The 22,170-nt window shown below is 44.3% G+C and overlaps 2 protein-coding genes and 1 non-coding gene across 3 annotated transcripts in view; 1 reads left to right on the top strand and 2 right to left on the bottom strand.

The window, feature by feature from the left end:
- Positions 1-13,656, bottom strand: part of Vipas39 (VPS33B interacting protein, apical-basolateral polarity regulator, spe-39 homolog) — a 33,840-nt gene extending 20,184 nt beyond the window's left edge. The window contains exons 1-7 of the mRNA XM_048449307.3: positions 13,496-13,656; positions 10,993-11,085; positions 8,424-8,526; positions 7,483-7,623; positions 5,526-5,564; positions 4,063-4,127; positions 3,489-3,545 (exon numbers count right to left, since the gene is read on the bottom strand). Coding sequence (XP_048305264.1) covers positions 3,489-3,545; positions 4,063-4,127; positions 5,526-5,564; positions 7,483-7,623; positions 8,424-8,526; positions 10,993-11,085 — 498 coding nt within the window. The 5' untranslated portion in view covers positions 13,496-13,656. The remainder of the gene's footprint in view (positions 1-3,488; positions 3,546-4,062; positions 4,128-5,525; positions 5,565-7,482; positions 7,624-8,423; positions 8,527-10,992; positions 11,086-13,495) is intronic.
- LOC125410125 (U6 spliceosomal RNA) lies at positions 6,008-6,112 on the bottom strand. Its single transcript, XR_015004641.1, has one exon. It is a non-coding gene; the product is annotated as a U6 spliceosomal RNA (small nuclear RNA).
- A 389-nt stretch (positions 13,657-14,045) lies between the features above and the next one.
- On the top strand, positions 14,046-21,910 carry Ahsa1 (activator of HSP90 ATPase activity 1). Its single transcript, XM_048449309.3, has 9 exons — positions 14,046-14,257; positions 15,506-15,696; positions 17,630-17,712; positions 18,077-18,194; positions 18,920-19,008; positions 20,493-20,621; positions 21,042-21,143; positions 21,376-21,427; positions 21,522-21,910. The coding sequence occupies exons 1-9, from the start codon at positions 14,178-14,180 to the stop codon at positions 21,692-21,694; spliced, it is 1,017 nt and encodes a 338-aa protein (XP_048305266.1). The 5' UTR covers positions 14,046-14,177; the 3' UTR covers positions 21,695-21,910.
- Positions 21,911-22,170: the final 260 nt, after the last annotated feature.

Below are 22,170 nucleotides of genomic sequence, written 5' to 3'. Positions count from 1 at the left end.
TGTCCAATGTACATAACACACATCCGGTCCCATACCGGTCTGCCTGGGCCTCTAGCACAAGGTAACGCTGAAATTGACCAATTATTGATTGGAAGCGTTCTGCAGGCCTCAGAATTTCATAAAAAACATCATGTCAATAGTAAAGGCTTAAAGAAAGAGTTTTCCATTACATGGCAACAAGCTAAGGACATTATAAAGAGATGTCCTACTTGTTCTTTCTATAATCAAACACCATTGCCTGCAGGGAGTAACCCAAAGGGTACTCAAAGGAATGAAATCTGGCAGATGGATGTGTTCCACTTTATGGAATTTGGTAAATTAAAATATGTACACCACACCATAGACACGTATTCAGGTTTTCAATGGGCAACTGCCCTGAGCTCAGAAAAGGCTGATTCGGTAATCACACATTTATTGGAAGTTATGGCCATCATGGGTATACCTGCACAAATAAAGACAGACAATGGTCCAGCATATGTATCTAAGAAAATGAAACGCTTCTTTGCTTATTATAATATAAAACACGTTACAGGTATACCAAATAATCCTACAGGTCAGGCAGTTATAGAAAGATCAAATCGTACTATAAAGGATATGCTAAACAAACAGAAAGGGATGAAAGATACCCCCAGAAATAGATTGCATAATGCTTTATTAACCTTGAATTTTCTTAATGCTAATGAGAAAGGAACAACAGCAGCAGAGAGGCATTGGATAATGGAAAAAACTTCTGAACTAAACCAACCTGTTTATTTTAAAGACGTGCTGACCTCTCAATGGAAGCCAGGAGATGTGCTACGTTGGGGAAGGGGTTTTGCTCTTGTTTCCACAGGAGAAGAAAAATTGTGGATACCATCAAAATTAATAAAGGTTCGATTTGAAGAGGAGAAACCTCTTGGAAAGGAGAAATGACAGCATCTACAATGATGATAACCATACAGGTGGTAAGAAAAGCATATAGAATGGGGGCAGGGTTCTGTTCTTATCTCCACAGGAAAACACTGATCTTTGAAAAGTTCAAGGGACCCTGGATATTTGAATACTGACAGATGGAAAATAACGGCCCAATAGGGACTATCAAGAAAACTGAATAGGTTCTGTAAGTACCATATACTAAATCATATTTCTAAATTTATAGAGCTGGTTTTAGAGTTGAACTCTGGCTCAGTCCCTCTCTAATTCCAAGCCTGTTGTTTAAAGAAAAACCCAGAGTTTCTGGAGTTTCTGTCTCATGTCAAGAGCCATGATATGGGACAGAAAGAAATATGAGTTTAGAAAACATCTTTACTTTTCTTCATATCTATCATACCTTCATTAAATATATCTATCATGTCTCTCATTGAATATAGGTATTCATGTATATGTCTATATAATTAATGTTTAAGTTTTCCACAATGAACAATGAGTTTTTCCTACAGTGACATTTGAAGTTTCCAGGAAGAAGATGGGGCCCCATAACAACAACTCCACCTGGTTGATATGACGTCATGATACTGATAGCGCTACTACAAGACCTGTTTTGGGTACCAGCTGCACAAGACGGTTCCAACGTGCTGAAATGGTGCACATCTTGTACAACATTCTGGCCAGACCTCCACAAAATACTCAGAGACTATTTGCAATTTTAAAAGACATTGATCTTGAAATTTAACCATCATTTTACTTTCACAGGATCCCCCAGAAAGAACGTCGCCCCCATGACAGCTGGAAGTAATTCTAGAGAACGACGTCCCCTCTCCCAATAAAGTTTGTCCTTGGGTTTAGGGACATCATTTAGGGGTTGGTTATAATTAGTATACGGTTGAGGGTTGGGGGAGGAATTTTATAAGCACAGGAATCTTAAAAAAAAAAAAAAAAAAAAAAAAAAAAAAAAGGAGGGATAATTGGATTATGGGATAAATAGATTTGGACTTGTGAGTTATTGCTTTTAGACAAACATATTGGTATCGATTCTTATATATTGATACAAAGTTAAATTATGTTGACTATTTTATGCATGCATGCTTCATGCTTCTACCTCTGTTTAAAACATTTTTATGTATTTGTATATATATATTGTATTGATATATGTATATTTACCATATTGCATTGTACACTTCTACCTCTGATTAAGATACTTATATATTGTTTATGTATTGATATATATTTACCATATTGCAATGTATACTTGCACATTGTTTATATTTGGAGGTCTCATTGTCCTCATTTATTGCACACTTGTTTATTATCTCAGTCTTTAAGTTAGATAGATATTGAGAATTATATAGATCAACAGTCATCTAAGTTTGTCATTTATAATTAGACTAATCAGGTTCTTTAGATATATAGAGATTATATTCAGTATAGATAGATAATCTTCAACCTCTTCAAAGAGCTGTAGAAAATGGCCTTTAATCTAATTCAGAGTTCTATGGTAGGGAGACACAATCACTCCTGGCAACACTGATCTATGCCCGAGAGAATGTTGAGCACCAAAGACACTCCACCTGGAGCCTTTCTTCTTGGCAGAACTGGCCTTTGGGTAAAAAAATGCTCATACCTCAACTACTGACAGAGTTACAGAATATCCGTAAATGGATAAAACAAGACTGTCATATCCTGCCAAGACAGGGTAAGATAGTTTTGAAGTTTCTTGCCTTTGAAAATGGTATGTCAGTTACATCAGGCCTTAGCCAAAGTTGGTTGCTTCAACGCTGCAAATGTGACTTTGGGTGTTTGTCCAGGTAGCCAGTTGTCTCTGCGATTTGGTACATGTTCTGGAAGTTGTTTGATTGCACTTCCTAATTACTCAGATAACATTATTTCCCTTCTCAGATCTTCGATGGGATTGAAGATTATATAAATGTAGTTACTTTCCTTTCATGACTTGGCCAAGTTATTTGTTATACAAGACTTAAGCTAGTTAGAATAGGATATTTGTATTTATTGTATATAATTTCGTAGGTTTGTACTTATTGTATATAATTGCGTAGTAGGCTTAGAACTCTCTTACTTAAACAAAAGGGGGAGATGCTGTGGGAGTTCCTTCAGCTCCTTCAGCCAATCGCCGCTGAGTTACCAGCCCATTGGGGCGTGGTCTCTCCCTTTAAAAAAAGCAGCGGCTGTCCTCAACTCTCTCTTTGTCTTCCGGCTCCGTTTCCGGCCCCTGGACTCCTTTCCTGTTCGCGCGGAGGGGCTGTTGTCTGGGACGGTAATCTGTAAGTTTTTTCCCCTTTGAATAAATAACCATCCTATTAATCATAATTCCAAACTGGTGTGGGATTGTCTGTGACTTACGCCTTCACCCCTGTGCTGGCAAAGCTACTCCAAACCCCTGAGAGTCAAAGATTTTGCAGCTCGCTCCTAACTTGAGTAGATTTGCTTTGCTCCTGAAAACCACTCCAATTCAGAAACGGGAACAGGAGAGGAAGTCAAGAAATTCTTCCTGTGGAATATGCTACTCATCTTGCCAAAGACTCCTATAAGAATTTCCTCGTCAGTAGCCTTACCTTGCCCCGGCGGAGGCGTCGCACTGTATCACTGGGGCTCCAGTCATTGCTATAGTCCTGGAATGTTAGCAACACATGAATCATACATTAAGGGCTCAGAATTATTAGTGTACCAGATCTATACCTCAAATTCAATCTTTGACCTATAAGAGAAATTCTCTATGGGAAAGAACTGTCACACTGATATTAAGATATAACTCAAGTGAACATGATTGTTCACAACTATTATCTCAACACTTGAAAGACTAAGACAAGAGAATTCTGTAAGTTCTGGACCAGTGACTATCTGGTGAATGCCAGGCTCTAGCCTGGGTTACAGAGGGAGACCAGATTTCAGAAAAACAAAATCAAGGCTGGTGACATGATTTTGCAGAGAGGTACTTGATGGAAACCTAATGAGCCAGGGAGAGAACCAACTCCCTCAAGTTGTCCTGAGTGCCACATCTGTACCTGGTGTGTGGCCAACACACACACACACACACACACACACACACACACACACACCATAAACAAATGTAATTTTACAACTAAGTAAGTATAGAGGGGAAAAAGGAAAAGAAATTCTGTAACTCACTCTGTATTCCCCCTTAGGCCTCCCCAGTTCTGGAGCGTAACTTTTGGCAGGTGTGTCTGACAGAGCTGAAAAGGAACCAGAAGCCAGTTTAGAAGGCACTGTACACCGGGTTTCCTTTTCCTATTTTTTTTTTCTTCTTTCAAGACAGGGTTTCTCTGTGTAATCTGACTGTCTTAGTACTCCCTTTGTAAACCAGGTTGGCCTCTTACTCACAGAGATCCTTCTGCCTCCTGAATGCTGGGATTAAAGGCATGCACTACCACCGCCCCGCTATCCTGCCTGTTTCTTATCATTTTCTCTCTTGCTTCCTTCCCACATCCTATATGTGCATGCGTGTGTGTGTGTGTGTAAGTACATATGCAGGCATGTGTATGGCATACCAAAAGTGTGGAGGTCAAGAACAACTCTTGAGATCAGGGAGCAAGTGCAGCTCAACCAGCCATGGTGGTTCAAATAAGAATCACCCGCATAGGCTCATGTATTTGAATGCTTAGTCGCCAGGGAGTGGCACTATTTAAAAGAATTAGAAGGATTAAGAGGTGTAGCCTTGTTGGAGGAAGTGTGTCAGTGAGTGCAGGCTCTGAGGTTTCCAAAGCCCATGACAAGCCCAGAGTCTTTCTATGGCTGTCTCTCTACCTGTGGATCAGGATGTAGTTCTCAGATACTGCTCCAGCATCATGCACGCTTGGTGTGGGATGTCTTTTTGTCTGTGTGTTGCTTTTCTTGGCTAATGAATAAAGAAACTGTCTTGGCCTGTTGATAGGGCAGAACTAAGGTAGGTGGGAAGACAGAACTGAATGCTGGGAGGAAGAAAGGCAGAGTGGGAGACGCCATGGATCCACTGCCAGAGTAAGACATGCTGCCGAATCTTTGCCGGTAAGCCACTGCCATGTGGCGATATACAGATCAATAGAAATGGGTTAAAGTGTAAGAGCTAGCCAATAAGAAGTGAGAGCTAACGGGCCAAGCAGTGATTTAATTAATACAGGTTTTGTGGTGGCTATTTTGGTTCTGGGTGGCTGGGATGAACAAGAGGCCCTCCCCTTGCAACACATGCTGCCAGGTTTCCTGCCACGAATATAGTGGACTAAATCTCTGAAACTGTAAGCAGCTGTAATGAAATGTTTTCCTCTTATACTAGCTGCCTTCATCATGGTGTCTTTTCACAGCAATAGAACAGGGACTAAGACACCAGCCTAGATGTAAGTTCCTCTGCCCACTTCAAAAAAACAATGTCTCCTGGGGTACCTCCATGGCCAAAGGTAGAACTCCCTTCTTTCCTGCCTGCAGCCCAAGCAGTCATCCCCGGCAATGAAGCCTATGTGACTTCTACCTCCTCACGTAGCACCAGACACTTTCTGGAGGTTCAGAGGGAAGTTAATCTACTCATCCAATTACCACCTGTCCCGTGATTCTCCAGGTTGTACCCTAAATAGCAATCAAGAAAAGGGGCTGAAGCTTACCATCAGACAGGGACTGGAAACTCCCAGGTCTAGTTCTGCCTGAGGGAAAGAACACAGCAGGAAGATGTCAACAGTTCAGGTCAGACCACCCACACTTGGTGAGGATATGGAGCACATAGAGCCTGACACACACTATGGGGAAGCAGGCTTTAGAAAGCCTTTATTCAGGGATAGAGAGATGGCTCAGAGTTAAGAGCACTGGCTGCCCTTCCAGAGGACCAGGTTGATGCCCAGCAACCACATGGTGGCTCACAACCATGTGTAACTCCAGTTTGAAGGGCACCAACATCCTCTCCTGGCCTCTGTAGGCATGAGACATATATAAAAGAATTCATACACATAAAAAACAAAATAAAATACAATAAAATCTTTTATTCAACTTCAGAAATCTGATGTCCTAGTAAAACAAGGGTGAGAGAGAAAAATTTTAAATATAGTAAAATATACATAAAATTTACCACTTTTTTGGTTTTATAAAATGTAAAAATATAGAACATTTCACGAATTTGTGCCATCTTTTTGCAGGGGCCATGCTAATCTTCTCTATGTTGTTCCAATTTTAGTATATTTGCTATCTAAGCCAGCACAAAATTTACCACTCTTGTAGCTTTTTGTTGTTGTTTTGGTTTTCAAGACAGGGTTTCTCTGTAGCTTTGGATCCTCCTGCCTCTGCCTCTCGAATGCTGGGATTAAAGGTGCACGTACCACCACCGCCCGGTGACTTTCTTCAAGTGTAGAATTTAGTGGCATGACGCACATTCACATTGTCCTACAATGACTATCACCATTCCTAGACTCTCTGCCTGTAAACAGTAATTCTCCACTTCCTCCAGCCCAGCCCTGCCTGACAAACTTGCCATTCTACCTTCCCTATCTATCTATCTATCTATCTATCTATCTATCTATCTATCTATCTATCTGATGGGGAAGCCTTGTTAACCAATTATCTTTAGGAGATGGGACCCGGAGAAAAATGTGGCGCATGGCCCAGGTGCACTCTCTCTGTGGCTCCCTCGCAGCACAGCTGAGCTTAGACTTCTCATTCCTGTTTCGTGAGCTTTTCCTCTTATAATAAATAAAATTAGGGCTGGGGAGATAGCTCAGTGGTTAAGAGCACTGACTGCTCTTCCAGAGGACCTGAGTTCAATTCCCAGCAACCACATGGTGGCTCACAATCATCTATAATGAGATTTGGTGCCCTCTTCTGGTGTGCAGGCATACATGCAGACAGAACGTACATAATAAATAAATAAAACTTTAAATAAATAAATAAAAATATAGTTGTTTATCTTTTAGTTAGCCTGGTTATTTCTCAAACCGAGCTACCTTCTACATCTGTCAACATGAGTGGGGTTAATACAGTATTTGCTCTTTTGTGGCTTATTGCACCCTGTATAATTCCCTAAAGTTCATCCCTATTATATACGTATCTTTCATTCCCATTTAAGTAACAGTCTGTTTTTTCTGTATTCCATGTTTTGCTTATCCTTTTAGTGCAGAAGGAACATCTGCACTATTTAGATCTTTTTGGCTATTGTGAACAGTGTATCTTCACACATTAGCATATAAATATCTGCTCAAGTGCCTGCATTCAATTCGTTTATTAATTACCTAGAAGTGATACTGGTTCAAACGCTAATCCTTTGGTCAACTTTGTAAAAACTGCCACACTAACTTCCACAGTGGCTGCACAATTACGCATTCCCATCAGGGACACACAACGGTTCCCTAGAGGATGGCGACAAAAGGCAAGGAGAAATACTGACCTAGGCAGTCTCTCTAGTACTTGACACAGGGCTGTCAATGTCATTCACGTTCTACACATGCTGAGGACTTCTCATTCCTCCCTGTCCTAGCACTAAGCTGCCTGCTCAGGTGAGAATTCCAGCCAATGAAAACGGCAGCCTGAGCTTTCCTGATGAGTGAAAGACATCCCTGTCCCTCACCCACTCCTTACCTTTAAAGAAGCTGCTCAGGGAGTAGGTGGATGGAGGTTTGGGGAGCTGTGTGTAGAAACTGTTTCGGCCCTTTAGCTGGTCACGCCCCTCAGGGGCTGACCCGCTATTCCCAGCAGTCTCCTTAATGGACCATGAGATGCCTGCAGGATGATAAGAACTGAGTAAGTCTCCTCAGCATCAGTCCTTGACACCCAATAGTCAACAAATCTAAGCCTATTCAAGAGACCCTGGTGTCCTGGCCAGCAGGAGCCCCGGAAAGATACAATCATTAGGATGAACAAGCGGAAGGAGCTGCAAACAGCCTCAGAAAGAGTTCTGCCTCTCCTGTTCCTTGAACAATTACTAAAGTAACTAATTTAGCAGGTTAGGTGTGTGTTAGGTTGGGGCTTTTTCTAGTTCACTCTTTTTTTGTTTGTTGTTTTTTGTTTTGTTTTGTTTTTTTTTTTCCCCCAAGACAGGTAGCCCTAGCTGTCCTGGGACTTACTTTGTAGACCAGCTGCCCTTAAACTCAAGAGATTCACTTACTTCTTCCTCCCAAGTGCTGAGATTCAAGGCATACCCGGCCAATTCCTTTCTTTGTTTTCAAATCACGCTATACTACCTAAACAGAGTCTATGAAGAAATTAAGTGGTATTATATATTTAAAATGTGTTGGCTAAGGACTGTAGTTCTGTTAACATGTTATGACTTAACAGCTCATTTATTTAAGCTAACAGCTCCCAAATATGACCACATAAGGCCTAGGAATCTGCAATGTTAACAAGCACCCCATGAGTCTGAAACAGCCAGCCAAGTATCCACTGCAGGGCAGCAGACCCAGAAAGTCACACAGGCATTACTGTTGTGCCTCTCCATGTGGCCCTGCCTGCTGCTGACTTCCAGGCCGACGGGACAGCCTTCATTCCCGACAAGAACCCCTCGCAGGGTCTCTTCAGCTTACTTCCCACAGGTTCTCCAGTCCAGCTGACTCGCTCCAGGTCATCGTCATCGTCGTCATCCACGAAGTCGCGAAGGCTATTCACTGCCCGTTTGGACTCCTTTAACTGGAGAGGGACATAAAGCAGTCGTCCGGCAGTGCCCACTTCCCTCCTGTCTCACTGCTAACCAAGGAGGCTGAGCAACTTAGACTATCTGTGAGTGCTAAAGACTATCTGTAGTCTAAATCCCACCTAGAAATCAAGTTGCATTGTAGACACCATTGCAGTCAGTGGAAGAGTCAATCACTTTTGAATTCTAATCATATTCTAACTACAATTTGTATGCAAATCTGAGTCTTACTTCTCCAAAAATGACTATTCCCAAATAGGTCATTTTTCAAAAACAAGCTATCAGAGTGCAGGGGTGTGTGCCTCTGGTTCCAACTGCCAGGAAGACAAAAGCAGGAAGATGGTTTTGGCCCAAGAATTTGTGATCAGTCTAAGTAACATACAAGATTCCATCTTAAAAATAGCAATGATATAAACTGGGTGTGGTGGTAATGCCTGTAATCCCAGCACTCATGAGATGGAGGCAGCTATGATAAAAGACAAAAAATAAATTTTTTTAATTAAAAGAAAACAACAATAAAACCTGGGTATGTGGATTCAGCAGCATATGTTTTTATCCCAGCACTCAAGAGATCAGCAGGGGCTGGAGAGATGGCTGAGCGGTTAAGAGCACTGACTGTTCTTCTAAAGGTCCTGAGTTCAATTCCCAGCAACCACATGGTGGTGCATAATCATCTGTAATGAGGTCTGGTGCCTGCAAGTATACATGCAGGCAGAACTGTATACGTAATAAATAAATCTTTAAAAGAGAGAGAGAGAGAGAGAGAGAGAGAGAGAGAGAGAGATCAGTAGATCTCTGTGAGTTTGAGGCCAGCTAGGGTTATATGGTAAGACGCTGTGCCAGAAAGATGGAGCAAAAAGAGGTGAGAAAATGAAAATAACAGGAACCTATAAGATGACTCAACAAGTAAAGGCATTTGCCACCAAGCCCGATGATCTTGAGTTCAATCCTCAGGACCTACATGGTAGAAGGAGAGAACTGACTCCTACGAGCTGTCCTTTGGCCTCAACACACAAACAGTGGCTCATGTGCACCCTCACACATAAATACATATAATAAAAATTCTTTAAAAGTAAAAAAGGAGCCAGGTGGTGGTGGTGCATGCCTTTAATCCCAACACTCAGGAAGCCGAGGCAGGCAGATCTTTGTGAGTTCAAGCAAGCCTGGTCTACAGAGCAAGTTACAAAACAAACAAACAAAAAGAGTTAAAAGGTAGACAGAGGCAGGAAGATCAGAACTTCAAGGTCTTCATCAACTATCTATCAAGTTTAAGGTAAAGCCTTGGTTACATGAAACCCTGTTTCCAAAAAAAAAAAAAGATAGTAATAACAGCAAAAAAATTTATCACATGAATAAAAGATTTGTTAATTTTTGTTTTTGTTTTTGTTTTTCGAGACAGGGTTTCTCTGTGGCTTTGGAGCCTGTTCTGGAACTAGCCCTTGTAGACCAGGCTGGCCTCGAACTCACAGAGATCTGCCTGCCTCTGCCTCCCAAGTGCTGGGATTAAAGGCATGCGCCACTACCGCTTGGCAGATTTGTAATTTTTTGAAAAGGTAATAGTACGGATAAAGTCAGCTCTTTGCTAATTTTAATCTAGTGTGTGTGCATGTATGTATCATGTGTATATACAAGTATACTCATCCACTGCAAAGGACAGGTGGTGTTAGCTAGCTTTATGTCAACTTCACACAGGTTAGAGGCACTTGGGTAGCGGGGACCTCAGCTGACAAGATGCCCCCACCTGACTCGCCTTTGGGCAGTGCCAGCCCTGGGCTGGAGGTCATGGGTGCTGCAAGAAAGCAGGCAAACAAGCCAATAAGCAGCACCCCTCTGCTTCAGCTTCCGCCTCCAGGTTCCTGCACTGACGTCTCTCGGGAATGGAGTGTGACCAGAGAGCTGTGAGTTGAAGTAAGCCATTTCCTGAATTCCTTTGGTCACCACATTTGTCACAGCAACAGAAACCTCACGAAGCAAGACGACTTTAAGGAGTCAGTTCTGGAGACTAAAGTCAAGTCACCAGGCTTGTGGCAAGCACCTTTACTGGCTGAGTCATCTCATAGGCCAGTTTATGTTCAAATTTTGAAGGTCCCCAAAAGGCTTATACATTATAAGTTTGGTCTTCAGGGCAGCCCTATGAGGAGGAAGTAGAACCTAAGAGGTAGCGCCCCGCGCTGCATGCTGTCCTCTCTCTTTGCTTTCTGGCTGAGGTAAGCAGTTTGTTCTACCATGCGACTGCACCGTGATAGGCTGCCTATCCCAGGTCCAAAGCACAGAGCTACCCGCCATAATCAAGAGCCTTGAAAACTGAGCTAGGATGAGGCTTTTCTAGGCAGCAGTTGATGATCTTCCGCCTTTCGTGTAGGGTAGGACGCCGACGCCGGCTTTTCTGAAGATCTACCTAACATTCTGAGCCCGCTGGAGAGCAAAAGCTGGTGCGACTCTTAGCGCTTGTGGCCACCTACCTGTGAGAGCTCATCATCTTCATCGTCAAACGTGAAAGCCTTGAACTTGGAGCTGTTCCAATACTCCTCCTCATCACCCTTTATCCGGCTCATCTGGAGGGAAAGGAAGGCAGGTCCAGGTCCCTTCTGGATCTCTCCAGAAACTGTTACACTACTAACTGCTCCCAGACATAAGGGATGTAGAAGAGAATCTGGCAGAGGACCTGCCATAGAGACCAGACTCATCAGATCATGTTGTCAGATGCAAACATTCATTTGGTAATAGAGTTCAAGTACTCTCAGGTGTTATGAGAACTATAAAAAGGGCAAGACATCGTCTTCCTCCTGCAGGATCACATGGGAGCTAGGGTACCCAAGCAAAGAGAGGCAGACACTCTAAGGATTCACCATAATTTTGCCGAACATACAAAGACCAGCCAAAGCTTGCCCAAACGGAACAAGTGAATTCATGTATTAACAAATATCTACTGAGTGCCACCTCTGAGACACCCTTCTAGGCTCTGGAAAGACTTTAGTTGATCATGGCTAACGAAATGTCCCTCTCTCCCTGTGTGCTCTTTAAGTGCCTGCCACAAACGAAGGGAAAACAACTAAAAGAATCAGAATTATCTTGCCGGTATCATCAATTCGTGCTTATTTTATTAATCACGTGGTCAATTATGGGGCCAATTTTTGGGATCATGACCAAGGAAAGAAAATAAATAATACTAGCCAAGAGATTCCAAATTCTTCTCATTACTGTTCTAAAATTAGGTGAAAACAAGTTTTTTTTTTTTTAACTAAACTGTGTGTAAAAGTGGATACTGTGGTTTAACCCAATAACCAAAACTGCACAGCACCTGATGGGATCTCAAAGTCAAAAGGCAAATGGCTCTGTTTCTGAGCCTTGGAGAAATGCTATCTTGTCTTACTGGCTTATAGTGAAAAATAAACAGCATTTAGAAAACCTAACAAAATGTCTAGCAGCTAATAAACACTAGACCTTACAACCTTTTAGGCATCCAATACCTTACTGACATCTCCTCGTGTAAAATGGGCACAGCAGGTATAATCCTGCCTTATTAAGAACGAGAACTAAACTAGAAATACATGCAAAGTGCTTACTGCCTGACAGAAAGCCAATGTGTGCACCATTAGCTTTTATTACTTAATCTTAAATGGTACCTAAGATGAAACAATTTTTTTTTTTTTTGGCGTTTGTTTTTTGAGACAGGGTTTCTCTATGTAGAACTTGCTCGCTATATAAACTAGGCTGGCCTCGAACTCAGAGATCTGCCTGCCTCTGCCTCCCTAGTGCTGGGATTAAAGGTATGCACCACCACTGCCCAGCTAAAACTAGAGACATTTATTTATTTGTTTGTTTGTCTGTTTAATTTATGTGCAATGGTGGGAATTTAACTTTGGGTCTCACATCTTTTAGTAAAGCATTCTACCAAAAAGAACAAAAAAAAAAGTTTAAAAAGCAATCCTAAAAATTAAGAGAAATTCTAAACCAGGCCACAAATACTGAAGATGTGTGTAGAATATGTACGTGTCTCTAGCATGTGTGCAATTTCATAAATACTTCTGTCATTCATTTGTCCTCAGAGCAGCCCGAAAAGGTAGGCCTCGGCGACTCCCACTGACCAGGAAAACAGCTTTACTAATCACTCCGAGTTCCAACTACAGCCCAGGTTTTTCTGGCCCCTAGACTCTTTCTACACTGTCTTTCATGACCCTTCTACCTTTTTTTTTTTCCACTCTTAGGAAAACTACAGCAGATCTTTACAGTGGTACCTACAAATAAGCAAGAAATGTGTCTAACAAAACAATATTCCACGAGAGAATTTTTAGAACCTTTAACCAGACTACAGCAACGGATACCTTGTATCAATCAGTACTTCTAGCGGCAAAAGAGACTGTGGTTTACTTGGCAAGTAAAACGGTAACAATCTAATGATTTTTAAGAAGGCATAAAGCAATCCTGTACAATGTTCAGAGTGACCAAAAAGGGTGCTTCAACCGGATTTACAATGCTTCCGAGGTTTGAGCTTATTGTCACCTGTACCTGAGGGTCCACAAGGGTAGGGAGACAGATCATTAGGAAAAAAACAAAAACAAAAACCCCAAACCAAGGCGCTCCTTGTCTCGGGGCACTGTAGATACCAGCTACTAGAAGCTAGGCTAGCTTTTAAGGCGATGTTTAGGAACAGAGACCTGAGAAGCTGGGCTACAGAGGAACGTCCAGAAAGCCACGCATCTACGACAACGTTAGAGCCTGGAGGGTCCTTGGGAGAGGACACGCTCGTTCAGAACCAAATGCTGCGTTCTCAACTAGCTGCTGAGGCTCACTGGCAGCTCCAGCTCCGAGCATACTAACTCCCAAGAATGGTCCCGACCACAAGAATCAGGTCGGTAGCGAGAATGTTGAGACGCCTCAGAGAAGACAGGAAAAGAATAAGGATGCGGAAATGGTGGGTTCAATTAGACACGCGGCCCACACAGGGGCTTCGGACACCCTCACCTCTTCCACACCGAGCCCTCCCTCTCAGGACAGCGTCAGGCTCAGCCACCGGACCAGCCCTTCTAAACAGGCTGTGCGGCATAGAGAAGGGGCTGAAGGGGACAGTCGCGAGAGGGGCTGAAGAAGGTGAGAGAGCCGCAAAGCATCCTGGAAGTTGTAGTTCCGTGGCCTCTAGCATCCTTCCGCTCTCCCGGTGGGCCGCGGGGATTCTGGACTACCATTCCCAAAAGCACTTGCGCATCGGGCTAGGTCATTTCCTTTACTTTCAGCGTGACCTTCCGCAATTATCGGCAGGATCGTTTAACAAAACTACAAATCCCAACAGGCTCAGCAGGGTCGACTTAGGTCCTAAGGAAACAATGAATCGAATATTTTGTGTCCCTGTGGGTGAGGATAGTTAGTTTGAGGGCTTAGACTTCAGAGACCTTTTAAAATACAGAGGGTTTAACTCCAGAAGTTACAGAACCTACGGTTCGGCAAGCCGGAACGGAAGTACCTGGTAGGAAAGAGGAGGAGCCGGAAGTTAAGGCGGGGAGGGGTGGGGGTGGAGGGAAAAGCAAGCCAGGAGGTGCTGCTGCCGCTTCTAGTAGTTTCCAGGCGCTGCCGGGCGGCTGGGACCGAGCGGTCCTGAGGCTGTGGCTGCGGCGGCTTGGGAGCTGGTAGCGGTGTGATAAGTGAGCTGATGGCCAAGTGGGGTGAGGGAGACCCACGCTGGATCGTGGAGGAGCGGGCGGACGCCACCAACGTCAACAACTGGCACTGGTAAGGGCCAGCAAGACAGGCCGCAGGAGCACTGTTACCAGGCTAGGGTTTGGGGTTGCCTGGGACCTTGGCGTGTACAGATCTGGGGCCCAAACAGCCCTGCCCTAGGGTTGGGCGTGGGTCCTTCCTGTAGCAGGGGTCCTCTCCATCCCTCGCCACCATCGCGGTGTTGGGGCGAGGGGTTCCACATAGACCGCTGAGTCCCAAAGGAGGAATTTCAGAGCGAACAGAACAGAGCGCCCTAGTTGCCTTATCCAGGCTGAGCCCGGAGATACTTCCTACACGTGGTCGCGACGTCCTTGAGATTTAAACCCTTACCGATTGTGTTGGGAGACTGCTGGGGAGGTCTTGAGCCCCAGGCGCGGTAGATACTGTTTTGTGGGTTGCCGTGAAAGTAAAATTCATAGGGGACTGTGCCTCAGTCCTTCGGGAGAAGCCTTGGAACGTGAGCTGCAGGGCGCTTGGAGCTTCGGGATGCTGAACGCGATGCAGCCTCTCACCCGGAACTGTTAAGTTCTGTTGTAACTCCAGGTTGCGGAGCAGTCACGATTTTACAGCCTCGGTGTGCTTAGAAGCCTTCTTATCTTTATGAAATCTCCTAGAAGCAAGGTTACTCAGTGCGCTACTGAATTTTATTCAGCTGTATTTTTTGTTTTGTTTTGTTTTTACTCAATTGCTGCTTCGTTTGCTTACATCGCTTTAATAGAGGGGTAAAGAATTGATTTCCGCTCTCTCTTTTTTTTTTCTAACCCTATCTCCTCTTAACAGTACTTGACCAGATTTTTCTTGTAGACTTTGTGGCACAGTCTAGAGGGCATAGAATGTGTAGGGCATTTAAAGCAGTCTAAGTAAGACGGGCGCGAAAACAATGCTAATGAGACTAGCGTTATTGGTTTTTATTTACTGGGGCTCTTAGCGACATGCTTGCTGTCTTTTGCTCTCCTGGCTTCAGCAGTATGGGCACAGCTTTCCTCTTGGCCAGATGGGGGCGCCATGTTAACAATCAAGGCTCATCCTCCTGAGACTGGAAGAACCGACTTAACTCTGGTTTGTACAGCACCTGCCTTTGTCGACGGCTCACCACCCCCTGGTTTCCCCAGATGGCCTGTTTGTGAACATACTGGGGTAGAATTTAGGGGGTTTGATGTTGTTGTTCTTTTCTGCTTCCTTTCACCTTGCACGTCTTGCTGCCTGGAAAGTCTTCCCTCCCCTTGCCTGCTAGCCCATAGCTCTGCTTCTGTTTTGTAGGACAGAAAGGGATGCTTCAAATTGGTCCACAGAAAAGCTGAAAACTCTGTTCCTGGCAGTTCGAGTAGAAAATGAGGAGGGCAAGTGTGAGGTGACAGAAGTGAACAAGCTCGAGGGAGAGGCGTCCATTAACAACCGGAAAGGCAAACTTATCTTCTTCTACGAGTGGACCATCAAACTCAACTGGACAGGTAAGGACCAGCCAGGCTGTCAGGCGAGAGAAGCTCTGTCTCCACTGCTCTTACGCTTGCTGGAAGGAGAAGACAGTGTTGCTTTGGAGGGAAGCTGTGTGGGTTGCTACATCTTTGGACCTGTTCTGCGTTAGGATTCATAAGGTGGTAGAGGCTCGTTTCATTTTATTTTACTTAGTTTATTTTATGTTTGTCTTATGAATGATTTAGAGAGGGGGGTTTCATTTGTTTTCTTTTAGCTGCAGCCACTTTCTAACTCCAGTGCGAATCTTGACATGTTTGACCACCGTATTATTGTAGCTGATGAGTAAATGTTATTTGGGACTGTTTTACCCTCTTCTGATTTCATGTCCTTTCTATGATATCCTTAATAAAAAAAAAAATGGAGCCATATGAACTATTTCCCAAGCGAATAGTAAATAGGATGAAAGTAGATAGATGTGCCTGTGAGTTTTTTCAAAGCATATCTAAAGTAGTGTGGTCCCATCACAGGGAGAGCACATTTTTCATGCAACAAGAAGGTGTAAAGTTAAAGGAAGCAGAAACGAACAATAGTGACTAGAAACCGCCTAATTGTACCCCAGCATGTCCACAGATGCTGTACAAACCAGTGTTAACGTTGTTCCTTCCCATCTCAGGAGGATAAGCCTTGATTGTTAACATGGCGCCCCCATGTGGCCAAGAGGAAAGCTCTGCCCATCTTGTCCAGTCTCCTTTTTATATAACTTACTGACTGATAAACAGAGGCCTAGAGATGTAGAGTGAGTTTTGTCATAGTTAATGTGTGCTCCTAAAAATTAGTGCACATCAGTACAAAGCCCCAAAGTTTATAGAGAGGATGGAATTAGGAACACAGTACCTGATGGGTGGTGGTGGTGCTCACCTTTAATCCCGGCACTTGAGAGGAGAGGCAGATGCAGTGGATCTCTACAGAGCGAGTCCCAGGACACCCAGGACTGCACAGAAAAACTCTGTAAGGGGGAGCGGGGGTGTGGTGATCCATGCCTGTAGTCCCACCGATGGGAAAGCTCAGGTAGGAAAATGGCTGTGAATTCTAGAGGGCAAGAAATACGCCATTCAAAAAAGTCATCGGTGACATGTTTTTAAAATAAAGAACTTGGGGTGGAGAGACAGGAGTTTGGTTCCCAGAACCCACGTTATATGATTCACAGCCGACTCCATCTTCAGAGGGATCTGATGCCTCTGGCCTCTGGGGCGCTTGCATCAGGCGTACATGCATGTGCGCACAGACACACAAACTTAAAATTCGAAAACTAAGAATTGATGCCAGAATTTTGTGTCTGATGAGTATAAAATAGATGCATGCTGGAATCAGGGTGGTGTTTTCTTTGAGAGTTCCTCCTGTTCGTGGGAATCATGGGAATTGATGGCAGTTTGAGGGCTCTTGGGAGGTCGTGGAAGGGAAGTCGTCTGAGGCAGAAGGATCATTACACCAATGACACATTTCCTGACAGATGTTTTGAGATATGAAGAGCTTTTGGTTTGGTTTGGTTTTTTTTGTTTTTTTTTTTTTTCTGTAAATCTCTTTACCTGCATGTAGTTGTCTCTGTCCACTTCTTGTTTCTCACATGGAAGCAAATATGAAATGGCTGTAATCAGTCACATTGATAAATAAATGCTTATTTTCAAAGCAGGTGTTCTGACAGAACTCCCAGGCTACCTGGGAGAGCTGGGCTGCTACTCTGTTTGTGTGGCTCCCAGCACTGTGCTGTGATAACCCATGATTTCTCTCCAATAATGGGGTGATAAAAGACATTGGGGTGCCGTTGATTGCTTCTGGCATGTGGCATTCATTGAGAATAGAGGGGTGGCTTAGAATGGGGGTTTAAGAGAAGCCTAAGTGGACAGTATTCTGGCAGGACCTTCCCTGCAGAGGAGGATGCTGCTAGTGGAAATGCATTGCTTTCGACAGGTACCTCGAAGTCAGGAGTGCAATACAAAGGACACGTGGAAATCCCCAACTTGTCTGATGAAAACAGCGTGGATGAAGTGGAGGTTTGTGTTTCCTAACTCCTTGTCCAAGTCCTCCCTTCTGTAGTCTCCTGAGAAAAGCTGTCCGTCCCTCACTGTTAGTAGTCCAGGCTGAGTCCCATCTGCGGACGAGGGTCTAACTGTGAAGCCTTTGGAAGCTCCGGAGAAACTTGTACCTAGTCAGTATCTCTGCTTTAGCTAGGGAAATGGGTTCTATCGTTCGCCTTCTCTGCCCTGGAGAGGAGAAGGAATATTGTTAGGGATTCTTACAGCTGTGGCGACTCTCCGCCTTTCCTTTGGAAATGTCCGCAGTTCCGAATTGCTCAGCCCTACATTCATGACAGTGTCCCTCAAATCATTTATCGCCTCCCTTTGCTCTCTCACTCAGATTAGTGTGAGCCTTGCCAAAGACGAGCCTGACACAAATCTCGTGGCCTTAATGAAGGAAGAAGGGGTGAAACTTCTAAGAGAAGCAGTGGGGATTTACATCAGCACCCTCAAAACAGGTATCCTTTTAGAACTCTGAGGACCTGGACTGCCCTCTCCTGGACAGATCATGGGGGGCAGTATTTAAGGTTGATCCGAAAGCTGGGAGTCTGAAGGGTTGTCCCAAAGGCAGTGTGAAATATCGCAGTAATCTTAGAAGTTCTGTTAGAGTAACATTAGAATGTATGGTTAGGTTAAATATACTAGTGAAACTTCACCTTGGACCTTAACTTTTTAATGTGGCCACTGGAAACTTTAAATTACATTTGAGATTCACACATTTCCATCAAACAGCTCCAATCTCAAGACTGTTTTAGAACAATCCTAGACTGTTGCTGGTCCTTCTCCTCCAGGAAGCTGACATGGTTAGAGGCAAAGGGGTTAGCCCACATGTCCTGGCGATTCTGTCTCCACCAAATCTTCTGATCTTAGTATTGGCATTTATATTATGACCAGCCTTGACGGTGATCATTTTTAGTGAGAATGAAGACTCCGGTGTTGTGACTAGTGAGGCGCTCGTATAGAAGAAAGGGACTGAAAACGTAATGTCTCTGTTTTCATCAGGGGTTTAAGCTTTTTAAGGTAATGTTGCTGTATTCTGTGCACTAAGATAATCTTCAGGCATAAACTAAGGGTAGAGAGGAGAGAATACAGGCTTTTTCGTAACTCTGGTTATGACAGCTATGTTTGTCTCATGTTCTAAGAGTCAGCTACTAAGAAATGAATATGATTTTTGTCTTTGCAGAGTTCACTCAGGGCATGATTTTGCCCACAGTGAATGGAGAGTCGGTAGACTCAGTGGGTCAGCTGGCACCAAAAGCTGAGGTGTGCAAGGTAAGCAGCATTCCCAGGTGATGGGGTAAGTGCAGAGGGAGGTGAGTGGCCTCCTCGTGGGCCTCATCAGCTTTTCTGTGTCCCTGACTCCAGCCAGAGTGAATTTTTTTATTTTTTTAAAGAGAGATTGCACTATGTAGTTTTCCATCAGTGTATAACCTAGTACACTTTTATTCTTACATGTTTATTTCTATTTCTGTACTTGTCTGTATGTTCCCCAAGTGCCCTTGGCCACCAGAAAGGGGTGTCAAATCTCCTTACACTGCAGGCAGTTGTGAGCCACCTAGTGTGCATGCTGGGAACGAAGGCTGAGACCTTCCCAATACCACAAGTGTTCTTAACCACTGAGCCGTCTCTCCAGTCACCTATCCTGTTGTTTATTGTTGATAGTGGACCCCTAGAGCAGAGAGAAGCCATCAGGGATGTGGAAGTGTGACATTTGATTGCACAGTCAACTGCTCTTAGCATCATTTCTAACTTTGGAGTTGGCATTTTGTACTTCATTGTTGTTGTTGTTTATTTTTTGAGGCAGAGTTTCCCTGTATTTTGGAGCCTGTCCTGGAACTAGCTCTTGTAGACCAAACTGACCAAACTCACAGTGATCCACCTGTCTCTGCCTTCCAAGTGCCGGGATTAAAGGCATGCACCACCACCACCCATTTCATAGTTTGTTAAGGATCTCGTGTAGGGTTAAACTGCTAACTTTATGCATCAGGAAACTGATTCATCGCATTCTGCTTGTGGAGCAAGTACATGTTTTATCTAGAGCTAGATCCTGTGGTTCTGACTCAGCTCTTGGTTTAGAGTCCTGCATCTTTTGTCAACAAACACAGTGAAGAACTCGCCAGAAAGCTGTATCCAGCTTGCTTGCTTTTTCTCCTTTCCCCTCATTTCCCTTTTTACTTCTCTTCCTTTCTTCTCTGTCTTTGTCTTTCTGTTCTTTCTTTTTCTTCCTTTCCTTTCTGACATGAGGGGCGAATCCCAGGGCCTTGTGTGTGTGGAGCATCTCCTCTACTGTTGAGCTATTCCCTCAGTTTGCCTGTCCAGTTATCTCAGGGTGGTTCTGTCTGAGAGTTACGAGTTACAGTGAGCTCTGAAATGCCTAACTTTGACTTGTCCTTTGTCTGGTGGCTTTTGTGATAAGTACAAGAGGATTTGGTCTTCCTCGGGGCTGGAGAGATGGCTGAGCTATTAAGAGCATTCCCTGCTCTCAGGAAACCAGTGATCCTTGCAGGTACCACTTATGGCATACATTCACACACACGTACACTTCTTTTAAGGCCATAGAGTGGAAGTCTTCATAAGGATGTTTCTAGAAGAGTTGTCCTGTGACTGAAGCATATACGCGCACAGATTCCCTTTAACCACTTTGAATAATTAGCTTGGAGGTGCAGGCTTCTGTGAGAGTGGACGAGTTGTCCCTGCAGCTGTGTTGGATTGCGATGTTGCCAGCTCTAAAGTGACCCCTTTCACTCCTTTTATAGGCTAAGTCTGCTCCTTCAAAAAGCCAGGCCAAGCCTGTTGGTGTCAAAATCCCCACTTGTAAGATCTCCCTTAAAGAGACCTTCCTGACCTCACCAGAGGAGCTCTATAGAGTGTTTACCACCCAGGAGGTGAGTGAGCGTCCATCCTCCCGGGGCCTCAGCCTGTAGGGCTCTGCTGATGAGTGGAATGGCAAGGCCTCTTGACAGCAGCCGGGGCGAAGGGCGCTTTCACACTTAGAGTTTTTCTGTTTGTGCTAGTAGGGGTCTGTTAGAATTGGGGTGGGGGTGGGTGTAGCCCAGTGATAGAGCACTTGTGTACAAGGCCCAAGTTGACGCTTTAGTACCGGAAAGAAGGAGCATAAGGAAAGGAAAAGTATGTGCCATAAGTAATAGCATCGTGGACTCAGGATTTCCCTGAGGGCCAAGCCTATTCCGTAGAGGACCAGAACAAAGAAACCAAAGCGTTCTCCAGGGAAGCGTTGAGGAGTTGGTGTGGGCCGTATCCCATTGAGAGCCATGCATCTTCCCTCAATTCCTGCTTCCCCGCAGCTGGTGCAGGCCTTTACCCATGCTCCTGCAGCCTTAGAAGCAGACAAAGGTGGGAAGTTCCACATGGTTGATGGCAACGTCACTGGAGAGTTTACTGATCTGGTGAGTAATCTCTGCCTCTTCCCAGCTTGTCACCTCCATTTGGTTAGATTAGTGTGGTGTTTCTCAATTTTATGGGTAAAACTTAAGACCTCTGTGATACTTTTCAAACAGTGCTGGAATTGAGTTTTCTTGTAAGTAGCACAGTCACACACACAGAGGCAGGTGGCTGGCCTAGCTGGGTAGTCAGGTACCCTGTGGGGCCTCACTAGACTGAGCTCCTTGGTTATTTCAGGTCCCTGAAAAACACATTGCTATGAAGTGGCGGTTTAAGTCATGGCCAGAAGGTAAGTAATGCTTGCTGCCCTCATCCCCAAACACTGTTCTCTCCTGGTTTAAACCTGTCCAGGAACTCTGGATCTGAAAACCCCCTTCCCATAGGGCACTTTGCTACCATCACCTTGACCTTTATTGACAAGAATGGAGAGACAGAGCTATGCATGGAAGGCCGGGGCATCCCTGCTCCTGAGGAAGAGCGGACGCGGCAAGGCTGGCAGCGGTACTACTTTGAGGGCATCAAACAGACCTTTGGCTATGGCGCTCGCTTGTTTTAGGGCCAGCAGCAGAGTTCCAGGCTGTTTGACACTTCAGTCCAGTCCACTCGTGATGGGCTTCTGATCACAGGATTGCACCATCCCAGCTGCTAACTCGGGGCTGGGGCCCCCCTTCCACATATACCTTGGGTTTGTGCATGTTTTCTGCTGGGTGGGATCCAAGGGTGATTTCTCTTTTATGTGTACATACGCTAAATAAACAGAATTTTAAAAGCATGCATTTCTTTCAATTGGTGTTTACTGGGAGCTTGGTGTTGAGTTCCTTGAAGGTTTTGAATTTGAATGAATACAAGTGGTTTGAAGCCTCCATTATTATTCAAAGAGAGCTGGGCATTGTAGTATATACTCCTGTAATCCCAGTACTCAGGATGTGAAGCAGGATTAGGAGTACAAGGTTATCCTTGGCTAAGTAGGTGGTTCAAGGCTAGCCTGGGCTATATGAGACCCTATCTCGAAAAAGTTGTGGGGCTGCAGAA

Source organism: Myodes glareolus, chromosome 11, assembly GCF_982192425.1.
Source record: "Myodes glareolus chromosome 11, mMyoGla1.1, whole genome shotgun sequence".
Classification (NCBI taxonomy): Eukaryota; Metazoa; Chordata; class Mammalia; order Rodentia; family Cricetidae; genus Myodes; species Myodes glareolus.
The sequence above is the reverse complement of the archived record's forward strand: the minus strand, read 5'-3'. Positions and strand labels throughout refer to the sequence as shown.

Bases quoted from the DNA above. Each gene is read 5' to 3' on its own strand.
- Ahsa1 (XM_048449309.3), top strand. From the start codon at position 14,178: ATGGCCAAGTGGGGTGAGGGAGACCCACGCTGGATCGTGGAGGAGCGG. The intron at 17,713-18,076 runs GTTTGTGTTTCC...TCTCTCACTCAG, and splicing joins ACAGCGTGGATGAAGTGGAG to ATTAGTGTGAGCCTTGCCAA. The intron at 21,428-21,521 runs GTAAGTAATGCT...CCCTTCCCATAG, and splicing joins GTTTAAGTCATGGCCAGAAG to GGCACTTTGCTACCATCACC.